General features: G+C 30.2%; 2 protein-coding genes and 1 pseudogene across 4 annotated transcripts in view; 1 reads left to right on the top strand and 2 right to left on the bottom strand.

The window, feature by feature from the left end:
• Positions 1-9,147, top strand: part of Obp59a (Odorant-binding protein 59a) — a 31,926-nt gene extending 22,779 nt beyond the window's left edge. The window contains exons 3-6 of the mRNA XM_070302723.1: positions 2,403-2,631; positions 3,281-3,316; positions 3,399-3,593; positions 8,907-9,147. Of these exons, the coding sequence (XP_070158824.1) occupies positions 2,403-2,631; positions 3,281-3,316; positions 3,399-3,593; positions 8,907-8,933 (487 nt within the window). The 3' untranslated portion in view covers positions 8,934-9,147. The remainder of the gene's footprint in view (positions 1-2,402; positions 2,632-3,280; positions 3,317-3,398; positions 3,594-8,906) is intronic.
• Ist1 (IST1-like protein) lies at positions 9,123-13,711 on the bottom strand. Of its 3 annotated transcripts, none has more exons than XM_070302719.1 (6): positions 13,608-13,711; positions 13,168-13,492; positions 10,201-10,642; positions 9,888-10,028; positions 9,697-9,750; positions 9,127-9,534 (listed from the first exon to the last, which is right to left on the bottom strand). In XM_070302719.1, the coding sequence occupies exons 2-6, from the start codon at positions 13,434-13,436 to the stop codon at positions 9,355-9,357; spliced, it is 1,086 nt and encodes a 361-aa protein (XP_070158820.1). In that variant the 5' UTR covers positions 13,437-13,492; positions 13,608-13,711; the 3' UTR covers positions 9,127-9,354. The 3 variants fall into 3 exon arrangements, with proteins under 3 accessions (XP_070158823.1, XP_070158820.1, XP_070158821.1); XM_070302720.1 differs by having other exon boundaries at positions 13,168-13,478; positions 13,608-13,702; XM_070302722.1 differs by lacking the exon at positions 9,697-9,750 and having other exon boundaries at positions 9,123-9,534.
• A 1,876-nt stretch (positions 13,712-15,587) lies between these two features.
• Positions 15,588-20,947, bottom strand: LOC138937178 (uncharacterized; annotated as a pseudogene).
• Positions 20,948-21,201: the final 254 nt, after the last annotated feature.

Raw genomic sequence — 21,201 nt, 5'->3', positions numbered from 1 at the left:
ATTGGTTTTACAATAAATAGAAAAAGGTTTTTCACAATTTTTTCATTTTTGTGTGTTTACAATTATCTTCCTTTTACTATTAAGATGAAAATAGAACCGACTGATCGAAAAAGTGCGAAATCTTCTTAATTTATTAATTGTACCGTTAAAAATATTTGCAATTTTATTTCATATCGGTTATATATGATAATATATACAATTATAACTTAATTCAAATTTATCAATAAAAAATATTTTTCTTTTCAATAAAAAATTATATACAATACATTTACAGGCAATAACTAAAAAAAAAAATTTTTCGTAGGGATTGTTGAATATGTATTATTTATTCATTTTTCTGTTTGCGTAAATAATTGTATTAAGAACAATATATTTTTGATTTTACGAAACACAAACCAATTATATAATATGAATAATTCAATTATCTCTAGTTTCAATCTAAAAATTAAGAATTTTCTTCCTTTAGTAATAAATTGCTGATATATGTTATGAATTGTGTAAAAAATTTTGATATCGAAGAAAATTCTTTATCTTAAAATTTTGTTAATTATATTTTAAAGTTTAATAAAAATTTTCGATAAAAATTTGAATTGTTTATAAATTAAAAATAGAATATATAATATCACAACAAATTTTTAAGTATACTCTCAAAACATTAACTAACAATGAAAATTTTAAATAAGACAAATAAAAATTAAATTTTACTTTGTTAGAAAATGTGTATAAATCTATCATACATCCATAACAGATGTCTAATGGACATCCATTATGGATTTAGAGACGACGTCTACCGTGGACATAATATGGATTTCTATTAGAAATCTATACAATATCCACTGTGGAGATAGATGTCGCATGGAGCTATGGAGGTTATATGGACGTCTAATAGATGTCATGTTCCGTGTGGGAAGATGCCCGGAATTAATCGCACTACCCGTCTTGTGCAGATAGAGCAGATGAAAACGGTCCTTTTTAATTAATTTCACAATAATTATTACGGAAATCGCAAAATGGTAAAGGACTTTTCTTCTCGGTTTCACTTACTCTACTTACACACAACGAGTGGTGGGTTTGACTCCGAACACCCTGTATATATATATATATATATATATATATATATATATATATACACAGGGTGTTCGGAGGATATATATATATATATAATTCGTCCGAAAATGTCTAAACTAGAAATGAAGACATTTCTGACGTTTTCTGTACTAATGACTTTATGGCTTTATGGCATCATTATATCGTTGAAAACATAGTTGAAAACGTGCGATATAATCCCAGTAAGCAATTTGATAACAAATTGTTGCCAAATTGGCATCAAATTTATTCAAAATTTGGTAACAAATCCAGTGCCATCTGTGTCCGCATTAAGCTTGTGTTTTGGTAACAAAGCTTGCTGACATAACCTGATAGCAAATTGACGGCAAAAACCGAGCAAAACTTGATATGACGTCAAATTGATGGCAAAAATCGAGCAAGATCTGCGCAAGACAATCTGACAGCAGATTGTCAGCAAAAACCGAACAAATTCTGCAGCTTTTGGCCATTCATATAAAATAGTATATTTAAATGGATTTAAAGTCTCAACCCTAAGTAATAAAATAATGATAAGTTTTGGTCATAAAATGACCATTAGATAATTAGACATTATATAGAATCATATATTAATGTGGTAAAACATATAGGTGAATTTAAATAATATATTTAATAATAATTATTAGAACAATTTCTGTTCAAAAAGATCTTTAATTTATAAAATTAAAGATCTTTTTGGACAGAAATTGTTCGAATAAGTGAAAATCGAACAATTATCTGTCCGATTTGCTAAAAATCAGTTCAATATCTGAATTTCCTGTATAAGAATTGTGTCAAAAATTGAACTGATAGAAATATATATATTATAATATTATTAACATTTTGCAGGCTTTATATATACTCATGACAAGAATTTGAATACGAGTATAGATAATGTGAATAACACGCCGCAAAGCGATAAGCGATTGAACTGTTTTATAATACTTTATAATAAGCTGCAGATTCTGTTTGGTTTTTGCTGCCACTTTGCCATCAGATTGCGCACTCCAGATCTTTCTCAGTTTTTGCAGACAATCTGATGTCAGTCATGTCAGCAAGCTTTGCTCGGTTTCTGTCTCCAATTTGCTGTGTAGTTATGTTAGCAAGCTTTGCTTGGTTCTTGCCGGCAATCTGCCAGTTTAATCGGTAATAACAACTCTTGTACCAAATTTGTAATCTTTTTGCTGACAATAATTTGTAGCAAGCATTTGACAATATCTGTTAGAACAGACATGGCTGACTGGGATGGTATATGAAAAAATATCTTATATAGATATTATTAATGTCAATAATTAAAGTCATCAATATAATAAATTAAGGAATCGGTGGAACGATCAGAGAATTGGTAATGGTCAACGCTATTCCTTCAATTATACAAACGGAAACAGGAGAAATGCACATTCCCCTAATCATAGGAGCAACAGAGAGAAACTTCTCTCTGGTAGCAATAATAATCACAACTTTGATTACTCTGATGGAATTGCTAGATCAAGTTATGATCAAATGTATAACACCAATTCTGAAAATAGCAAGGAACGAGAACAAGCTGTAAGATATACATTAATATACAAGTATATTTTGTCCTTATATTATATTATATATATAATTTCTATATTAATCAAGATTGGGAAGTAACGCATTACTTGTAACGCCGTTACCGAAAAGAAGTAACTGTAACGGTAACGGCGTTACAAATTTTATTTGTAACAGAAAAAGTAACTCCGTTGCATTTTTCGGTAACGAGTAACGAATTGAACAGTTATTTTTATCATTATTTTTTTAAATTTACTCGATGTAATTTTCATACAAAGAAACATATTTTGATAAGTATTGGAACGCAGCAATACATGAAAACTACTGAAAGCTTATTTTGGTATCTTTTGTTTCTTTGTAAGACAATGTTTAAAAACTTTTAGTGTTTACTTTGATCTTGTATTAATAAAAAATTGTATGTAAAGTTAGTGTTATATATAAAAAAAAACTAACGGAAATTTTAATGACTATTTTTTGAGTAATGGTAACGGTAACGAATTACTTTTTAAAATTGGTAACGAGTAACGGTAACAAGTTACTTTTTAGAAAAAAGAACGGTAACGGTAACGAGTTACTTTTATAAAGTAACTTGCATCCCAACCATGATATTAATTATATAATAATATATTATATATTAATTATACAAATTTTATACTTTGTACAGTGCCTTATCCAGTGTTTCTTTAATGAATTAAATATAGTAAGTGTATAAAATGTTACAGAGAAATTAATAACAGCAGTTGGAATGTAGTTTTTTCAATTCCGATTTTTTTTTTTAACAGGTGGATCAAAGGGGATTTCCTAATCAAGACTCGATTATTCAATTTATGACACGTAATTTACATAATTCGGAGTTGCAGGACTTTATAGTCGAAGCTATTATAGAATGTTTTCATTATTTGGATTTTGATATAAAGCAAGACAAGTGTTACTATTCACAAAATCTTCTAACTTGCCTGAATGAAAAAGGAAAGGAAGTATGTTTGCACAATTAATTAATTAGATATATTTAAATTTGATAAGTGCACACAACAAAATCAAGGATCACGAAATTTAAAAGTAAATATAAGTCTATAATTTTAAAGCTCCTGAGTAGTCGCCGCGGCCATATTGGAATGATGACGTCAGAAGCGAGAAATGAAACGCTGAGAATTCTTGCGTGCCATTTTTAAATAAAAAGATATTTTAAAGAAACAAGAAGATCGCTTTAGTATACTTGTAAAATTGTCTGAAAACTAAGCTTTTCCTTTGACAATTAATAAATAACCGTAAAATGATTGTCAAAGTAAGCCTAGTCATACGGGAAAACATAACCGAAAATAAGTTGGCGCTGGAAGTGCATATTTTTTAATAATTTATAGCTCAAACGATTGCTCCTTAATTGCTCTGTCAGAATCCACAATTGCTCCCCTTTAAAATTAATAGTTTTTGAAATATTTACAAAAAACGTAAAAATTATTATTTTTACTCAAAAACATATTTCCAATAATTTTCTACGACTATATCCAGCATGAAACGATTACTCTTTAATTACTTCATATTGCTCCACCATTATTTTCATGATTTATTGCATTTTTTATCGAAAATTAAGAAATTAATCATTTTCCATTCGACGCCGTCGCCACCTATCGGCCGCCTATCGGAACTATATGGCTCAGCAGCCAACGGCGAGAATATTCAAACATAATATAACAGCTCTATTGTTTATAATTATATCTCAAAAAGTTTAATTAACGTTTCTTATTTATTTTTTGATAGAATAATTGCACCTCGCTTGCTCTATTATGATATTCGCGATCGCTTCATTTGTATAATTAATCTTTTTATTAGCAAAAAAACCAATAATTTTCTTGGAAAAACATATTTTCCGTAGTCTACTGCAAGTATATCTAATATAAAATGATTGCTCGTTAATATGCTTCATATTTAAGGTCGTCTTAAGCCCGTATCAGACTATGCATTGAAAATTGAGATTTAAGATTCAAGGTTGAAATTTGACCAATCAGAACAAATAAATTTTAATCCTTTTTGCTCTGATTAGTTAAATTCCAATCTTTAATCTTCAATCTTTCATTTTCAATGCATAGTCTGATACAGGCTTTACGCGTTGTTTATTGCCGTCCTTAGACAGGACCAAACACCAAATCTGTTTCAACACGTTAAGGCCATTGCACGTTCAAAAGTTTTAGTCGTAATCGTAAGGCCGTAAGCAAATTGACCAATCACAGTTCAAACATTCTTATTACATTTAGAATGCTTGATTGTGATTAGTCGATTTGCCTACGGCTTTACGATTACGACTAAAACTTTTGAACGTGCAATGGCCTTAACGTGTTGAAACAGGTTTGTCCTGTCTAAGGACAGCAACAAACAACGCGTAAAGCCCATATCAGACTATGCATTGAAAATGAAAGATTGAAGATTAAAGATTGGAATTTGACTAATCAGAGCAAAAAGGATTAAAATTTCTTTGTTCTGATTGGTCAAATTACAATCTTGAATCTTGAATCTCAATTTTCAATGCAAGGTCTGATACGGACTTAAGACGATCTTAAACATAAAGCAATTAACGAGCAATCATTTTATATTGGATATACTTGCAGTAGGCTACGGAAAATATGTTTTTCCAAGAAAATTATTAGTTTTTTTTTGCTAATATATCATAAAAAGATTAATTATACAAATGGAGCGATCGCGAATATTATAATAGAGCAAGCGAGGTGCAATTATTCTATCAAAACATAAATAAGAAACGTTGATTAAACTCTTTGAGATATAGTTATAAAGAATAGAGCTGTTATATTATGTTTGAATATTCTCGCCGTTGGCTGCTGAGCCATAGATCCGATAGGCGGCCGATAGGTGGCGACGGCGTCGCTTGAAAAATGATTAATTTCTTAATTTTCGATAAAAAATGTAATAAATCATGAAAATAATGATGGAGCAATATGGAGAAATTAAAGAGTAATCGTTTCATGCTGGATATAATGGCAGAAAACTATTGAAAATATGTTTTTGAGTTAAAATGTAAAAATAATAAATTTTACGTTTTTTGTAAATATTTCAAAAACTATTAATTTTAAAAGGGGAGCAATTGTGGATAAAGCAATTAAGGAGCAATCGTTTGAGCTATTAATTATTAAAAAATATACACTTCCAGGGCCAACTTATTTCAGGTAGCTGAAAGTTACAAATAAATCCCAGTTCACTTTTATATGATAAGTCGTTGGACAGGGTTCTTATTCCTACCGCAGCATCTTTATTCCCATGTCGCCACCGTCAACTCGGAGTTTCACGGTGACTACTCAGGAGCCTTAAGGATCGATAGGAGTGATGGGCAAACTCCGAATTGACATTGGAGACCTTGCGCGGTGAAAATGTGAAACTCAGGTTTCAGGGTTACCAACGCTGAGGAATGAATTCTCAGTCTCGATGTATAGGTGTATGTCTGTATGCATACACACTCGATTGCATTGCTCGCGACGACGCACTATGGAGAGGAAAGATAGAAAATGATCAACGATTACGATATCCTCGTTCCTCTAGCGTATCGCTTTATGGCCGAGATATGGCCTGAAAATGCTTTCTGGCCTCTCGTAGCAGAAAGCAGTAATGCAACAAGACTAACGGGCGCCCATTTTCGAGAATTTTTTACTTGCATATATACATATGTGCATATATGTTTAAATTATAGTTAGAATTATACGTGTAATTAAATATTGTATGATGGTCAATAATAATAATAGGATAACAAAGTGAACAAATATACAATATGTACCCAGATAGCCAAGTCTGTTCGAACAGATTTTGCCAAACGTCTGCTACAAATTTTTGTTAGTAGAAAGATTCCAGATTGTATACAAAGTCTGTTATATCAGATAATGATAGCAGAATGTCAGCAGAAATGTTACAAACCTGCTGACATAATTTGACAGTAGATCAGTAGCAGAAACCGAGCAGGATTTGCATAGAATTATTATAGCAGATAGCCAGCAGAAACCGAGCAGGATCTGCACAACGCAATTTGATGTCAAATTGATAGCAGAAATCGAGCAGGATCTGCGCACGCGCAATCTGACGGCAGATTGGTAGCAGAAATCGAGCAGGATCTGCTAACATGACTTGACATCAGGTTGTCGGCAGAAATCGAGCAAGATCTGCGCGCGCGCAATCTGATGGCAAATCGGCAGTAGAAGTCAAACAGAATCTGCAGCTTTTAGCATTCATATAATTTATTGAAATAGTATAGTTTACTCGCTTACAACTATGCGGCGCACTATTCACTTTCTATATCCGTATTCAAGTTCTTGTTACGAGCGTATATATAATGCCTGCAAAATGCGGCTAATAACATCGTAATTATTTCTATCAATTTAATTTCTGGTACGACTCCCGTACCGGGAATTCAGATATTGAACTGATTTTTAGAAAATCAGACAGATAAATATCCGATTTTCACTTATTTGGAAAGAAATTATCCAAATAAGTGAAAATCGTTCGTTATTATATCTATTTAAGATATAAAATAAAAATTAACTTCCATATAAATAAAATATTTTAATTTTGATTTAATTTCATAAATTAATTATTCAAATTTTCATATATATATTACATTAATACATATTATTAATATTATAAATTTATGTTATTAATACAAACGTCAGAAAATGATATTAACTATTGACGTCATTTTTGAATCTTATGAGACCTAACTTTAGGATTAACTCTAATTGGTTATTTTGTGACCAAAATTTACTGTCATTTTGCTACTTGGACTCGAGACCCTTTAAATGTTTAAATCCATTTAAATGTACCATTTTATATAAATGTCTAGAAATTGCTCGATTTTTGCTGTCAATCTGCCGTCAGATTGCGCGCAGGCTATGCGTGATTTCTGCTGCCAATCTGCTTACATTGCCTGTCAGCAGGCTCTGTCGACAAAACCTGAGCTTAATGTGGTCACAGATGGCTATGGTTTTGGCATGGAATTCTGATTAAATTTGCTGCCAATCTGCGAGCATGCTGCTAGCATTTTGCTATCTGGGAAGACACGGGTGCCTGTTGGCCTTGGTGTGATTTGTTGCTTTTTATTACTATCGATACTTCGTGTATCATATCAGTGAGGGATATAGATGAAGTAGTACAATTATCAATCTTTGTTTGATATTATTTTTTAACAGTTGTATAATTGCAGTTTCAGAGATTAACAATTATATTTTTTTTTTCAATTGTTCACACCAATATTGCATAAATACATAATAATATAATAAGTACTAATAGCATGAAAGCGTATATGTATATAAGTAATACATAATGGCAAGTGTAAGATGTTCAATCTATCATGCAGTAGACTCAAGTTCAATTCCACAGACAACTACACATATTTTTTATAATACTTTTTGTTATATACATTATATTTTGTATGAGAATTATATTTTAAAACAACCCATACAGCACCCGGTGCTGTTTATTTTAAAACAACCCATACAGCACCCGGTACAATTGAAAAAAAAAAAAAAAAAAAAAATTGTTAATCTATGAAACTACAATTATACAACTGTTAAAAAATAATATCAAACAAAGATTGATAATTGTACTACTTCATTTATATCCCTCTCTGATATGATACACGAAGTATCGATAGTAACAAAAAGCAACAAATCACACCAAGGCTAACAGGCACCCGTGTCTTACATATTGTATATTTGTTCACTTTGTTATCCTATTATTATTATTGACCATCATACAATATTTAATTACACGTACAATTTTAACTATAATTTAAACATATATGCACATATGTATATATGCAAGTAAAAAATTCTCGAAAGTGGACGCCCGTTAGTCTTGTTGCATTACTGCTTTCTGTTACGAGAGGTCACAAAGCATTTTCAGGCCATATCTCGGCCGTAAAGCGATACGCTAGAGAAACAAGGATAGCGTGATCGTTGATCATTTTCTATCTTTCCTCTCCATAGTGCGTCGGCGCGAGCAATGCAATCGGGTGTGTACGTATACAGACATACACCTATGCATTGAGACTGAGAATTTATTCCTCAGCGTTGGTAACCCTGAAACCTGATTTTCACATTTTCACCGCGCCAGGTCTCCAATGTCAATTCGGAGTTTGCCCGTCACTCCTGTCGACCCTTAAAGATCAATAGTCTTTAGTTACAATGCTATAAATATTTTATTTTTTAGAAAATTGTATAAGAATAAACTTCAAGAATTCAAAAAATCCTAATATTCTTTAAAATTAACATTAAAATTAATAAAATTTTATTTTTCAGAGATGTGAGGATTGGCATAACTATTAATATTGTACATACATTTTAATGTTCAATTAGCTAATAAACTGTAAACAAAAAGAAAATAAGTAGTAGAAGAAATCGATTATTATTGTAAAAATGTGATTTGAGGAAAAATACTACATACAGTTATGAGAAGCATATAGGATTGTAACTATAGGATGATTGTACAAAGATATGTAATAAATTAATATATTAATTATATGTTCTTATTAATATTATAATATGTAAATATACCGTATATATACTGAATTCTTATATAAATAACTATATTATTTTCATTTCTCCTATAAAAGCATATATAGATTGTTTTATATATTTGTATATAATACACCTTTTTTTATAAAAGGCACTACTAAATACATAGTTATCCTTTCACGATGATAAAATAGAAAGATCTGTCAAATATTATTTTTATATACAATGGGTGTTACTTTTTTTTTTTTAAATCTTCAAATCGTTTCATCAAATCATCAAAATCAATATCATCGTTCTCGGGAGGATTTGCAGATGGATCATTATTCTCTGTTGGCACTGCCGGTAGATCTGGGAGCTCGTAGTTATTCATTGGCATTTTAGATCGTGGTTGAGGTTTCGGTTTTTCATCCGACTAAAAAAAATTATATATACAAATTATTAATGAAAGAGTAAAGTTCTTCACAAGCTATTCTAATTTTATCCTTTGAATAAATATTATCTTTATTTTAATAATTCTAATAAATCTAATAATTATTCTATAACAAAATTAAAAAAAAAAAATATATTGTTTTACCTGTTTGTTTAAGTCAGGTGGAAAATCAGATTGGTATGGCGGTGGTAAATCTTCCTAATTAATGATTTTTTAAATGTTATTGTGAATAAATTATTATTTTATTGTAAAAATATTAATTTATATATATAGTAATAAATTTATTGATATTATTTATATAAAATTATTAATAATAAAAAAAGCAAATTACTCACATGTTTATTCGAATTAGCATTATCCAAAGGTATGTTATACGAAAATGAAGTAGGATTAAAAGGAGTATTCTGATCTTTCTCAATCGAAAGTGGAGATGTTGGTGATACAAATCCTATAGATGAAGTACCTTTTTCTGAATCCTAGAACATTATGGCATACAATATATGATATTAACATAGTGATATATATAATTAATGTGGAAGATAGATTAAAAATCATTTTTTTATAAATTAAATCAAATTTCGTTATTCATAAAAATTAGTATAATACATTTATGATTTTATATAAAAAATAAAAAATAATTTAAATTACCACATTTGAGAGAGATCCAGGATCAGGTAACAAAGGTGCCTGTGGGAAACCTATAAAGCCAGGTGGATGAGGCATTCCTCCACTGGCAGTGTCTAGATTGTTTCTCGATTCCCCTCCATTAGCTCCTATATCAATTAACATTGCATCTTGGGCTTCTGTCATCACCTGTGGATCTGGCTCATAATCCACATTGTAATTTTTAGCAATTTCTATCAAATATTTCTCTACGAGCAGTTTTGAAGGTGATTGCACACTCATCTTGTGCTTCAGTTTTTCTGATATTGTCTGAATTGCTTCCTCTCGGCATGCTTCTGTATATTGTCTGCCATATTTGGATGTCAAGATATCTGCTATCACTTTGATTTCCTGCACATCTGTTTGAATACGAGGTGCTGCCCAAAGAATAGTAGATATTGCTTCTGCCAAACCATCATCGAGGTTTCTGAATATAATAAAATAATAATAAATCGAAATTGTATTTATAAATTATATATACAACAAAGAATCTTTTTTTGTTATAAAGAACCCTTTTAAATGTGCTACAATTGAATTCCGAAAACCTCGCCGAGAAAGATGGAAAGAAAGCAACTCTTTGAAATTTCAGAGAGAGAGAGAGAGAGAGAGAGAGAGAGAGAGAGAGAGAGAGAGAGAGAGAGAGAGAAACAGAGAGATAATACCCTACGAAAAAAATAATGTAGTTAAATTCTAAAAATAAAAACAAAGCATCTTTCACTTCAAATACTTTTTTCTAATAAATTTCATGTATATTTTATTATATTGTAATATATATATAGCAGCGCTAAATTTTATTATATAAAACTTTTTTATTTATTCTCTATCTCTCTTAATTACTTTAATTATCTTTATTGATACATGCTTCGAGAAATCCTTTATCTGAAAATATCATATAGTTATATATTTTATTAAAAAATATATTCTATACAAATATCTTAATAAAATACATAATCAAATATTATGCGTTATCAGAATAATATAATTATCAGATAATATAATTTTAATATTAAAATATGGTATATAATAAGAAAATTAATTTTACATTGTATATAATTTTTAATCCCAATTAGTGCATTTTTTTCATATCATTGTTTTTGCAGAAAACAGATTTAAGCAATAACAGATACATTGAAACAGGCTTTTTTGTATAACTATTCATGGAGAAATATTAAAGAGAAAAAGAATCACTTTCTTGTATAACATTTTTTTTTGTATAGATGTGTGGACATGATGCTTTTTTTTTAAAGTAATTTTTTGAATAATCTAAACATAAATATATAAACAGAAAACAAAAATTATAAATTTTGTAAAAATTGCATAAATTGTTTGTATTGTTTTTGACAATAATACATACTAATTGGAAATTGGATCAATATTGAAGCAATATTTATATTACATTTTTCTACTTTAAATGACCACATATAAATATGTTCTTCAAATTTGCACGTTATATTATGAAAAATTATGTATACACATATATACACACAATTTAAATATGTGTATGTATATGTGTATAACTATTAATACTAATAAAAAATAATTATATATATATATATATATATATATATATATATATATATAATTTCAGTTAAAATTGTTTAATTATAAGCAATTATTTAATAATAAATAATTGTTAAAATGGTTAATTGTTACCCTATATACAGGATGTTAAAAAAAAGGATTATATTTTGAAAGCAGGTAATATTGATCAAAACAAGAAAAAAAGTCTAATTAATATGGGTCCTACAATTAATATCTTTAAAGATACAGAATATATTTCTATTTGAACTCTTTGTCCTTTTCTTATTGGTTGTGTCATCTCTATAATGCAATAAACACAAAAGTACTTACTAGTTTTGCGATCGACATTATAGGATGTGCTCTATGTGGTTCCCATTCATTGTCATACATTTTTCAGAATCTTAATCCCTTAGATTTTTGGCTATGGGAATACTTAAAGACGTTTATGTATTCAACACTCATTGATGACATACAAACACTGCAGGATCGCGTTTTCAATGTGTATCAGCAAATCCGAGAACAGTCCAATATTTGAAAGAATGTGAGATTCTCTGAGACATATGGCTGAAAAATGCAGGACAATGAATAAGAACCACATAGAACACCTCCTATAATGCTGACTGCAAAATTAATAAGTACTCTTTTGTTTACTGCATTATAGAGTAGACACAACCAATAAGAAAAGAACAAAGAGCTCAGAAAGATAGCCTCTTCGAATAGTTCAAATAGCCTCTTTGATAGTATCTCCGAAGATATTAGTTGTAGCATCCATGTTAATTAGACTCTTTTTTTCTTATTGAGAGCGTAGTGCCGTAATCAATGCGCGATTATAATTTTGTTTCATGTGTTTATTATACGTTTCAGTCCTGTGGTTTAGACCTTCTTCAGCATGTGGTATGCGTATGTCGCTGGCGCCCAGCAATCCTGTCGACTCACTTAATTTGGTTTTTTTCACGGTTCTTGCCGCGTATGACTAATTTCAAACGCAACTGAGTTGTGTCTTGAATCTCGTGGCTCGCGGTAATCCGTACGATTAATGCAGCATTACAAATAACATCAATCTTCTGAAATTAGTCATACACGGCAGGAATCATAAAAAAGACCAAATTAAGTGAGTCGACAGGATTGCTGAGCGCCAGCGACATACGCACACCAAATGCTGAAGAAGGTCCAAACAACAGGACCGAAACATACAATAAACACATAAAACAAAATTATAATCGCGTACTGATTATGGCGCTACGCTCTCAATAAACCCTTCCTTCCGTGTTATATTTGAATATCAGAGCATCATTTCATTAATTCTTTTTTTCTTGTTTTAATAAAAACTACCTACTCTCAAAATGTGACTCTTTTTTTAACACCCTGTATATGTCATATTACAAGAATATGTAGTTACAATTTGATCTATTATACAGGATTGAGACTCACTTCATCTGCTGAATTAGGCCGAAACGTGCAAGCAGCAAATCGCAATACATCTCGAGCAATTCCATCGCCTCTACCATATAATCTTCGCGAATGATATATTCCACGCGGATTTTGGCGCGCTCTGTTTTGCCGGCGGCAATATAATCGGCGATCTCTCGACGTGCCTTCTGTGCCAACTCGGTCTTCTTCTTCTCCAGTAATTTTAACCGGTTGATTGCTAGACGTAAATGCGTCTTTAACTTCGTATAGTTCGGTCCACTCGAGAACATCTTCGGCAACGTCCTCTGTCAGTTGTTCTTTTGCTACTTTATCTATATTTTTATTTCTTTTTTTTGTCAAAAAAATTCTCGATTTATATTTATTTTATTTTAAATATCAATATCATGTACATAATTAAAATTAATGAGATATATGTCTTGATATATGTGTGATAACCAGACCTTTGATGGTATAACCTCTTCGTTAATTAGGCAGATGATAAATGACAAATCTTGGATTACAAGACAGTGTTGCCAGATAATCTGCGCGGCTTCTGCCTAGGGCCTAGGCAATCCCTGGTTCCCCTTAGAAATCCCCTAAATACCCCCACCAAACTGCTTTTGGAATAGCGCGCCGTCGTGAGCCTTTACCAGTAGATAATGGAATGGAATTGGCTGCATGAGTCATATTACGTTGTGAAATAGTATTTTTACGGTTGAAATGACTTTGAATAATGTGCCAATATACTGATATTTCAGGAACCCAGACAGCACAAGGATGTCCTTAGGACGTCCAAAGGGCATCCAGGACATACATGTAGGATATTCTCAGGATATCCCATTGTAATCCTCAGATCTCCTCTGGATGTCCTGAGGAAGAATAAATGATAGCCGTATATTAACCTCTGGAGAATCCAGGGAGATCCTGTGGAACATCCTAAGGATTTTTATAGGATATGTTAGGGATATTTTTTGTATGTTTCAAGGAGCAAATTTAAAAATTTCAATATAAATTAAAATTATGTTTTGTTATTTATTGCCAATATTAAAAATCTAATATTAAAAATAGTTCACCGTTCTTTAATATTTGAGGCTTTCGTGATGTACATGAATATTTTAGGTTTGGCTCCCGGGTTTGAGTTGTGTAATATTTTCTAAACAATCCAATATCTGAATTCCCTATGTTGGGATTGCATCAGAAATTGAACTGATAAAAAATAATTACATTTGTAATTTCCTGTCAGTTGCTCTTTGCAAGCTTTATATAATTCTCATGACCAAATCTCAAATACGAGTTCGCGTGTCGCATAGCGGTAAACAAACGAACAAGCGGTTGAATACTATCCCAGTAAGCAATTTGATAACAAATTGTTGCCAAATTGGCATCAAATTCGCTCAAAACTTGGTAACAAATCCAGTGCCATCTGTGTCCGCATTAAGCTTGTGTTTTGGTGACAAAGCTTGTTGACATAACCTGACAGCAAATTGACGGCAAAAACCGAGCAAATAAAACCCGAGCAGCACATAAACATTGGTCTTATATTGGATCTATGTTGATTGCCCAACGTTTATTATATCGGCCCAACGTTCCGAAATAACAATGGACCAATGTTGGCGGCGTCACGCTGGTTTACTGATGGCCAATGGTTGGTGAAATGTTGGATTTTGCATTTAGCCAATATTATACCAACAATTGAAAAATGATCCGATCGGACAAAAACATTGACCCAATATTGGGCATATGTCGACTGTCTAAATTGTAGATATTGGCCCAACGATTTCAAATGATAATGGACCAACATTATCTGCATTGCAATAAATATATAATTTTTAGCTAATATTAATTTCAAAAACCACAGATCCCAAGAATAAAATGGATATCAATAAATTTTTACCTACAACTGTTAATTACATCCATATAAATCACATAGATTTTAACTCATTACAAGAATTCCAAGAATTATATAAATAACATGCCATTACTAACATAATTATGCAACTATAAACAGATATAAATAAAAATATATTGGTGTCCATTTTATTTTTGTGATGTATGGTTAATGAAAATAATATTAGTTAAACATCGTATACTTATTGATTAGAAATTGTCGACTAATTAAACCTCAATAATGGAAAGATCATAAGCAACAAATCAAAATAAATCAATTTTTGTAATAGAATTATGACATGTCTGAAATTCGGATATAGAAGTTGTCTTTATTATATAATATATGCAATAAAATAAACAGTTCTGTAATTAAATGTTTTAATTCTAAGACTGAACATTACATAATTTAGAATAAATCTGAACAAAATAACATAATTTTTATTGTAATATAATTTGGTATAAAATATTGTTTATTATATTTATATAAAATATTGTTATACTATACTATAAATATTGTTATATTATATTATTTATATATATGTTAAGATCAGTCTTTATTTTTCAAAATAAAACGTTATATATGAACAATTTAACTTCTAAGTTTAGCAGGAACTTTTATAATTGCACAGTTATAAATTATCTTAAAAAAAAACTAACTATATCAAACATAAATGCAATTGATATATTACTGACTAGCAATATTAATATTCCTAACAGTAAATAATAATGTCACAAAGTAAAGTACTATATTGTACATAATAATAGCAGCAAAATGTATCATTTTTATCAAGAGCAAAGTAAAAAATCATATTGATGTCCTGAAAGTAATTTAATATAAAGTAATTTAAAATAAAGTAATATAATATCTGTAAAAAGCAATCATTTTCCATGATTTACTTTATGGCAAATCTAAAATTAAATGAAAAAGTTGGAAATTTTCCATGGAAAGAGAAAGCATAAAAAAATTTAATTCTTAACTCGTGTAATTTTCTGATTGTGATTCATCAATCTGATTGTTATTTATAGTTTCCTTCCTCCTGTTTCGACCACCATCTCGATCCATTGCATAACGTAACCAAGATTTAATTGTTTCTTCGGTTATCTTATAAGAGGTTTCTTGATTAGTGCTTGCGGATCCTATAAAGTATAAGAAAACTCAATTTTACAATATGAAAATTGCATCACAATTTATTTTCAAGAATCGTAATTGTAGGCTTACTAAGAATGAGTTGGCATACGGCATCAAAAGATTGAAGACTTGTTTTGGCTCCTCTTCCTGCCCAGTTTAATTTTTGTGCTAATTCATTATGAACAATCCTTCTGAGAATTCTCCGTGCGTGATCCGCTTGCGAAGTTCCTCCAAGGCGGCTAAAATGATTTACCTAAGAACAAAAATAAAATCATCTTTAATTTTTTAGCTAATTTTCTTTGAAGATAGCCATGAATAACGGAAAAGTTTTCGTTTTTCTTATAACGAAATACAAACACTTTAGAAAAACAAAACATAAAGGTTTTACAATTTTAAGAAAGAACAACATAAATCAACATATATAATTGATGCTTACGTAAAGTGCAAAGACAGATTTTTGTTTCAGAAGTTCATTGAAAGTTGAAAGATTTCTCAGTGATAAGGCAGGTATAAGAGTCTCTGTTTCCTCAGGTAACTTTTCTTCTGTAACGTTGTCACTGAACAGTTTGTTTTTTATACATTTGATGTCTTTTTTTATGCTACCTATGTCATACTTAATATCTTCAAATGTAATAACAAATTTTGTGATTTGACCTGAAAGCATGTTTGATTATTAGCATTTTAATGTTTGTAATAGTAAGTATTGATTTTCTCATGAACAATAGTAAAAGCTTATTTTACCTTCAGATAAACTTGTATTTGCTCGCGGTTCTGACGTTGTTGCTACTCTTGCCGCTGTCTTAAGTACAGAAGAATGCGAACTCATTTCTTTATCGATATCTATAAACATAAGTCAGAGGTTATCAAAAAATTCTATAATTTACTAAAAACATAAAAACATTTGTGTAATTTACTTTGGATATTATCATTACTAGTCGGTAATTTAATAGGTTCTGATTCAGGTAAAGGTTTGCTTTTTTTTCGACATTGAAACTTGTTCTTTGAAATAAAATTTCGATTTCTATCTATCTTATCATCATTTTCACTGGATAAAGATGCTTCATCAGATAATATTTCAGATGCAGATTTTGATGCATAATGCTGATTTGGAAAGCGTTTTCTTTTATTTATTTGATTTTCGATTACCTCCGTGCCTGTTTGAATTTCATCAGTATCTAAATACTGATATCCATCTCTTTTTGATTTAGCTTTTGTTAAGAGATCTATAAATTATACTAATTAGTTTCATATCAAACTGAGCTTTCAATTCCCGTGAGAAAAGAGATAATAAAATAAAAGTCAAATTTAAATTTTGAAAATATGTTAACAGTTATTATTAAAAGTCTATTTTAAAAAAACATTAACCTGTTTGATACAAAACTCGACATGAATGTGTTTTCCAACATGATTTTGGTGTTTCGAAAGTTGTAACTGCCTTTCAAAATCGAATTCCTTTATATTGAGGATAGAATGTTTTATGATTTCCATCAGTTAACCAGGAAGTTGGTATCACTTCACAACTTTCTTCGTCAGGAAAATCCACTACAGAAAACATTTTTATCTATAAATAAAAAGAAAACATAAATATTAAAATATTATATAATTGTAGATATTATAACAAGAAAGATATAATCTTATACCTTTCTTTTTTTACGGTGTATGCAGAAGAGGAAGACATATCGAGAAAAGAGACTGTTTCAAAAGAACATTTTTACAGAAAACAGAGCTGATATTCATCAAACTTCATATTGTTTGGATAGCGATGAAACTTTAAATATTTTCAAAAGTGATGAAGAACACGGATAACTGTACATATCTTCTATTTGCAAATATTTTAATCCAATAATATATATATCCTTATTCAATTCGACAAAATTGTAAATTACTACAATGTTATTGTCTTTCATGCTGACACAGTTATTCCCGGAAAACGTTGATAAAGTGATGGCAGTGCTTTTCACCTTCCTGAATTGTTGTACATGACAAGGAAAATCAGTTAGAGGTCCATCTGAATGCCTTGAATTTAATACAACATGATAGCGAAATTTTTTATCTTTTGTGTAATCATGTAATAGTTTTTTGTTTTCTGCAACTAATACATGTGAGCTCTCTGACAGCCTTTTCACTATTTGCTGTAATGGTTGATTAGAAGTTCTCTTTAACTGAAAAAGAAAGGACTCAAAAGGGAAAGCACTAAATGAGTCAAGAATGCCATATTTCTTTGCATCAGCTGTTAAATGTGTTAAATAATGAACATTATAAACAACTGTGTCAGCACCATATAATTTAGACCAGTGATTAACAAAGGATCTCAACAAATCGGAAGCAAAATTAAGATAATGTACAATTAAACTCGTACTACATAAGATAGTGGAAGCTACGTGTAGTAACAAAAAATGTTTATAAATTGCGAAAGGAACATTGTTATTTAAAACAACTATTCCAGAATACAAAAGGAATTGCCGAAATTCTGATGCTTTCCAATATGCAATTTCCTTTAAGCTACGTGGTTTCCTTTGAAACTCAATTGGGAAATGCATTCTCTGAGCAATTAATTCATTGGAGATGCAGTGAATAGAATTAGTTGATAATCTAACACGTAGATCTCATTTTAATAACATAATTAGAAGCTTACGCATGCATCCAAGATTAACCAAATGCATGTAATCCAAAGGAATTTGGGAAACTAACCCAATATTTGATTCTGACAGAGGAGATATTGACTTATGATGATCTGGATCTGACATTGAAGCAAAACTTTCATCAGTACGTAATGGTGCATTTTGTAATGGAAATGTTATTCTATGATTTATATATACACCTTCTTGTTCACATCGGTCACAACCTGAATATGCATTAAATAAATTGCAACATTTGATCATACAACGTGCTGGAGTGTCACAGATAAAAGCTCTGATTACAACTTTAAATTCCATTTGACTTCTGTCAAGGAAAAATCCATTTTCACATAATTTTTTGAGTTCTGGTACGAAGTCTTCAAAATAATCAGTAATTGGTTCTGGCTTACTTTCACCAAGAAACAAAGAAACTAAAAATGGCTCATACTGATATTGTTTATCAATAACATAGCAAAGTATTGGCCAAAATTGCTTCGAGAAACTTTTATATATAGGTATTCCATCAACATTAAAAGTCAATTGAATAGTGTCGCCATAATATTTATGCTTCATTTATAAATTGGGAGTGATACCGATATAATGTAAATCACCACTACTGCCTAACTTTCTTACAAGTGTTGTTCTACTTGTTTTTAACAGGGTACGTGCATCTCTGGGAAGATTTTCAATATTTGTGTGTACTTTCAGAATTTTTAATAACTTGTTTATCGATGAATGCTTAATATTTTCTTTGATGCACCATTTTTGTATTTCACTTTTTATAGATGTATCACTATTACTCTGTGACATATTGTCATTTGAAAATAATGCAGACTCATTATCGAAATTACTATTAAGATTTTCACAATAATCATTAGTATCATCAGAATCACTTTTTAAATCATTCACACAATTTTCATATAAATGATAATTATTACTATCTATATTTTCATTATTATTATCAATCAATTGATAGAAATCGTTTGTGTTATTTCTTTGATAAGTGACATCTTTTAAGTATGATTCCATTGCAATTTTTACTCCCTCGCTATCTTCCTTTAAAAATTCTTTCATATGGACTTTGACCCTTTTCTTAATTTCTCTATACTTCCGGGCTCTGTGTGCCATTTTTAGTTCTACAATAAAAATAGATAATCAATTAGAAATTACGTGATATTAATTATGAATATGCATCATATTCAGATGATAATACATATAGGATAATAATAACTATAACAATGACACATCTATTAGAAATTGCCAAAGAAAAGATTAGAAGAATATAGAAATACTATAATAAAAAATTATTAATAATTATTTATAATTATTAATAATTTTTTACTAATAATTAAGTACTTCAAGTATTTCAGAAAAGTCAACGAAATTATTGAACGATTTTATACTGACTATAGTTTTGATGCTACGTTTAACTTCCTAATATAATTTTCTGCCAAGCAAACACGATTATTTTAGGTTAAGAATTACTTTCCGTTGTTAACTGTCAGTAAATACCATAAATATCTTTATACAAACAAATAAAAATGTTACTCACTTGTAATCCAAACAAGAGCACAATTCTTCTTTTTCTTATTTTAATTATTAAACGTCCATCCTCGTCTAAATTGTTTGAAATGCAATACCACGCACTAACACAAGCACCCATAAAACGATCCGAATGGCGGTTGCGATATGTACGCGGTACGCGGCCCCGTCAAAACAAAGATGAAGGGATATGCATGCAAAGAGGAGCCATGTCTGTGTGCGCTCAGCGCCACTCATGTATCAAAGAAATTTCTTAAATATGCATATATATCATCCTTGAGAAAAATTATTGGCTGGTTGGTCTAACGTCGGCTAAACGTCATTCAACAAACGGTTGGTCTAACGTCGGCTAAACGTCATTCAACAAACGGTTGGTATTGCGTCGTCAATCGATTAATAATGTATACTAAAATAGTTAAAAATACTGCAGACAGATTTTAAAATAGTTAAAATTTACAAAGAAACACAACAATGTCTTTTCATTCGTATCAAATAAATAAAAAAAAAGCTGTCTAACTGATTCATCGGATTGTAGCATTTTAACAATGTCGGTCCAACATTGTTTTCCCAACTGCCGATGCTTCCGATTAAAAGCCAACCGTTGGTCAACCAATATGTGCTGCTCGGGAAGCTTGACATGATTTGACGCCAAATTGATGGCAAAAATCAACCAAGATCTGCGCAAGACAATCTGATAGCAGATTGTCAGCAAAAACCGAACAAATTCTGCAGCTTTTGGCCATTCATATAAAAGTATATATTTAAATAGATTTAAAACCTTAACCCTAAGTAACAAAATGATGATAAGTTTTTGTCATAAAATGACCATTAGATAATTAGACATTATATAAAATCATATATTAATATGTTAAAACATAT

This window comes from Polyergus mexicanus, unplaced genomic scaffold (assembly GCF_030449975.1).
Source record: "Polyergus mexicanus isolate NDT 795.1 unplaced genomic scaffold, iyPolMexi1.0 SCAF_10, whole genome shotgun sequence".
NCBI classification, from domain to species: Eukaryota; Metazoa; Arthropoda; class Insecta; order Hymenoptera; family Formicidae; genus Polyergus; species Polyergus mexicanus.
Note: the sequence above shows the minus strand (reverse complement) of the source record. Positions and strands in the feature narration are given on the sequence as shown.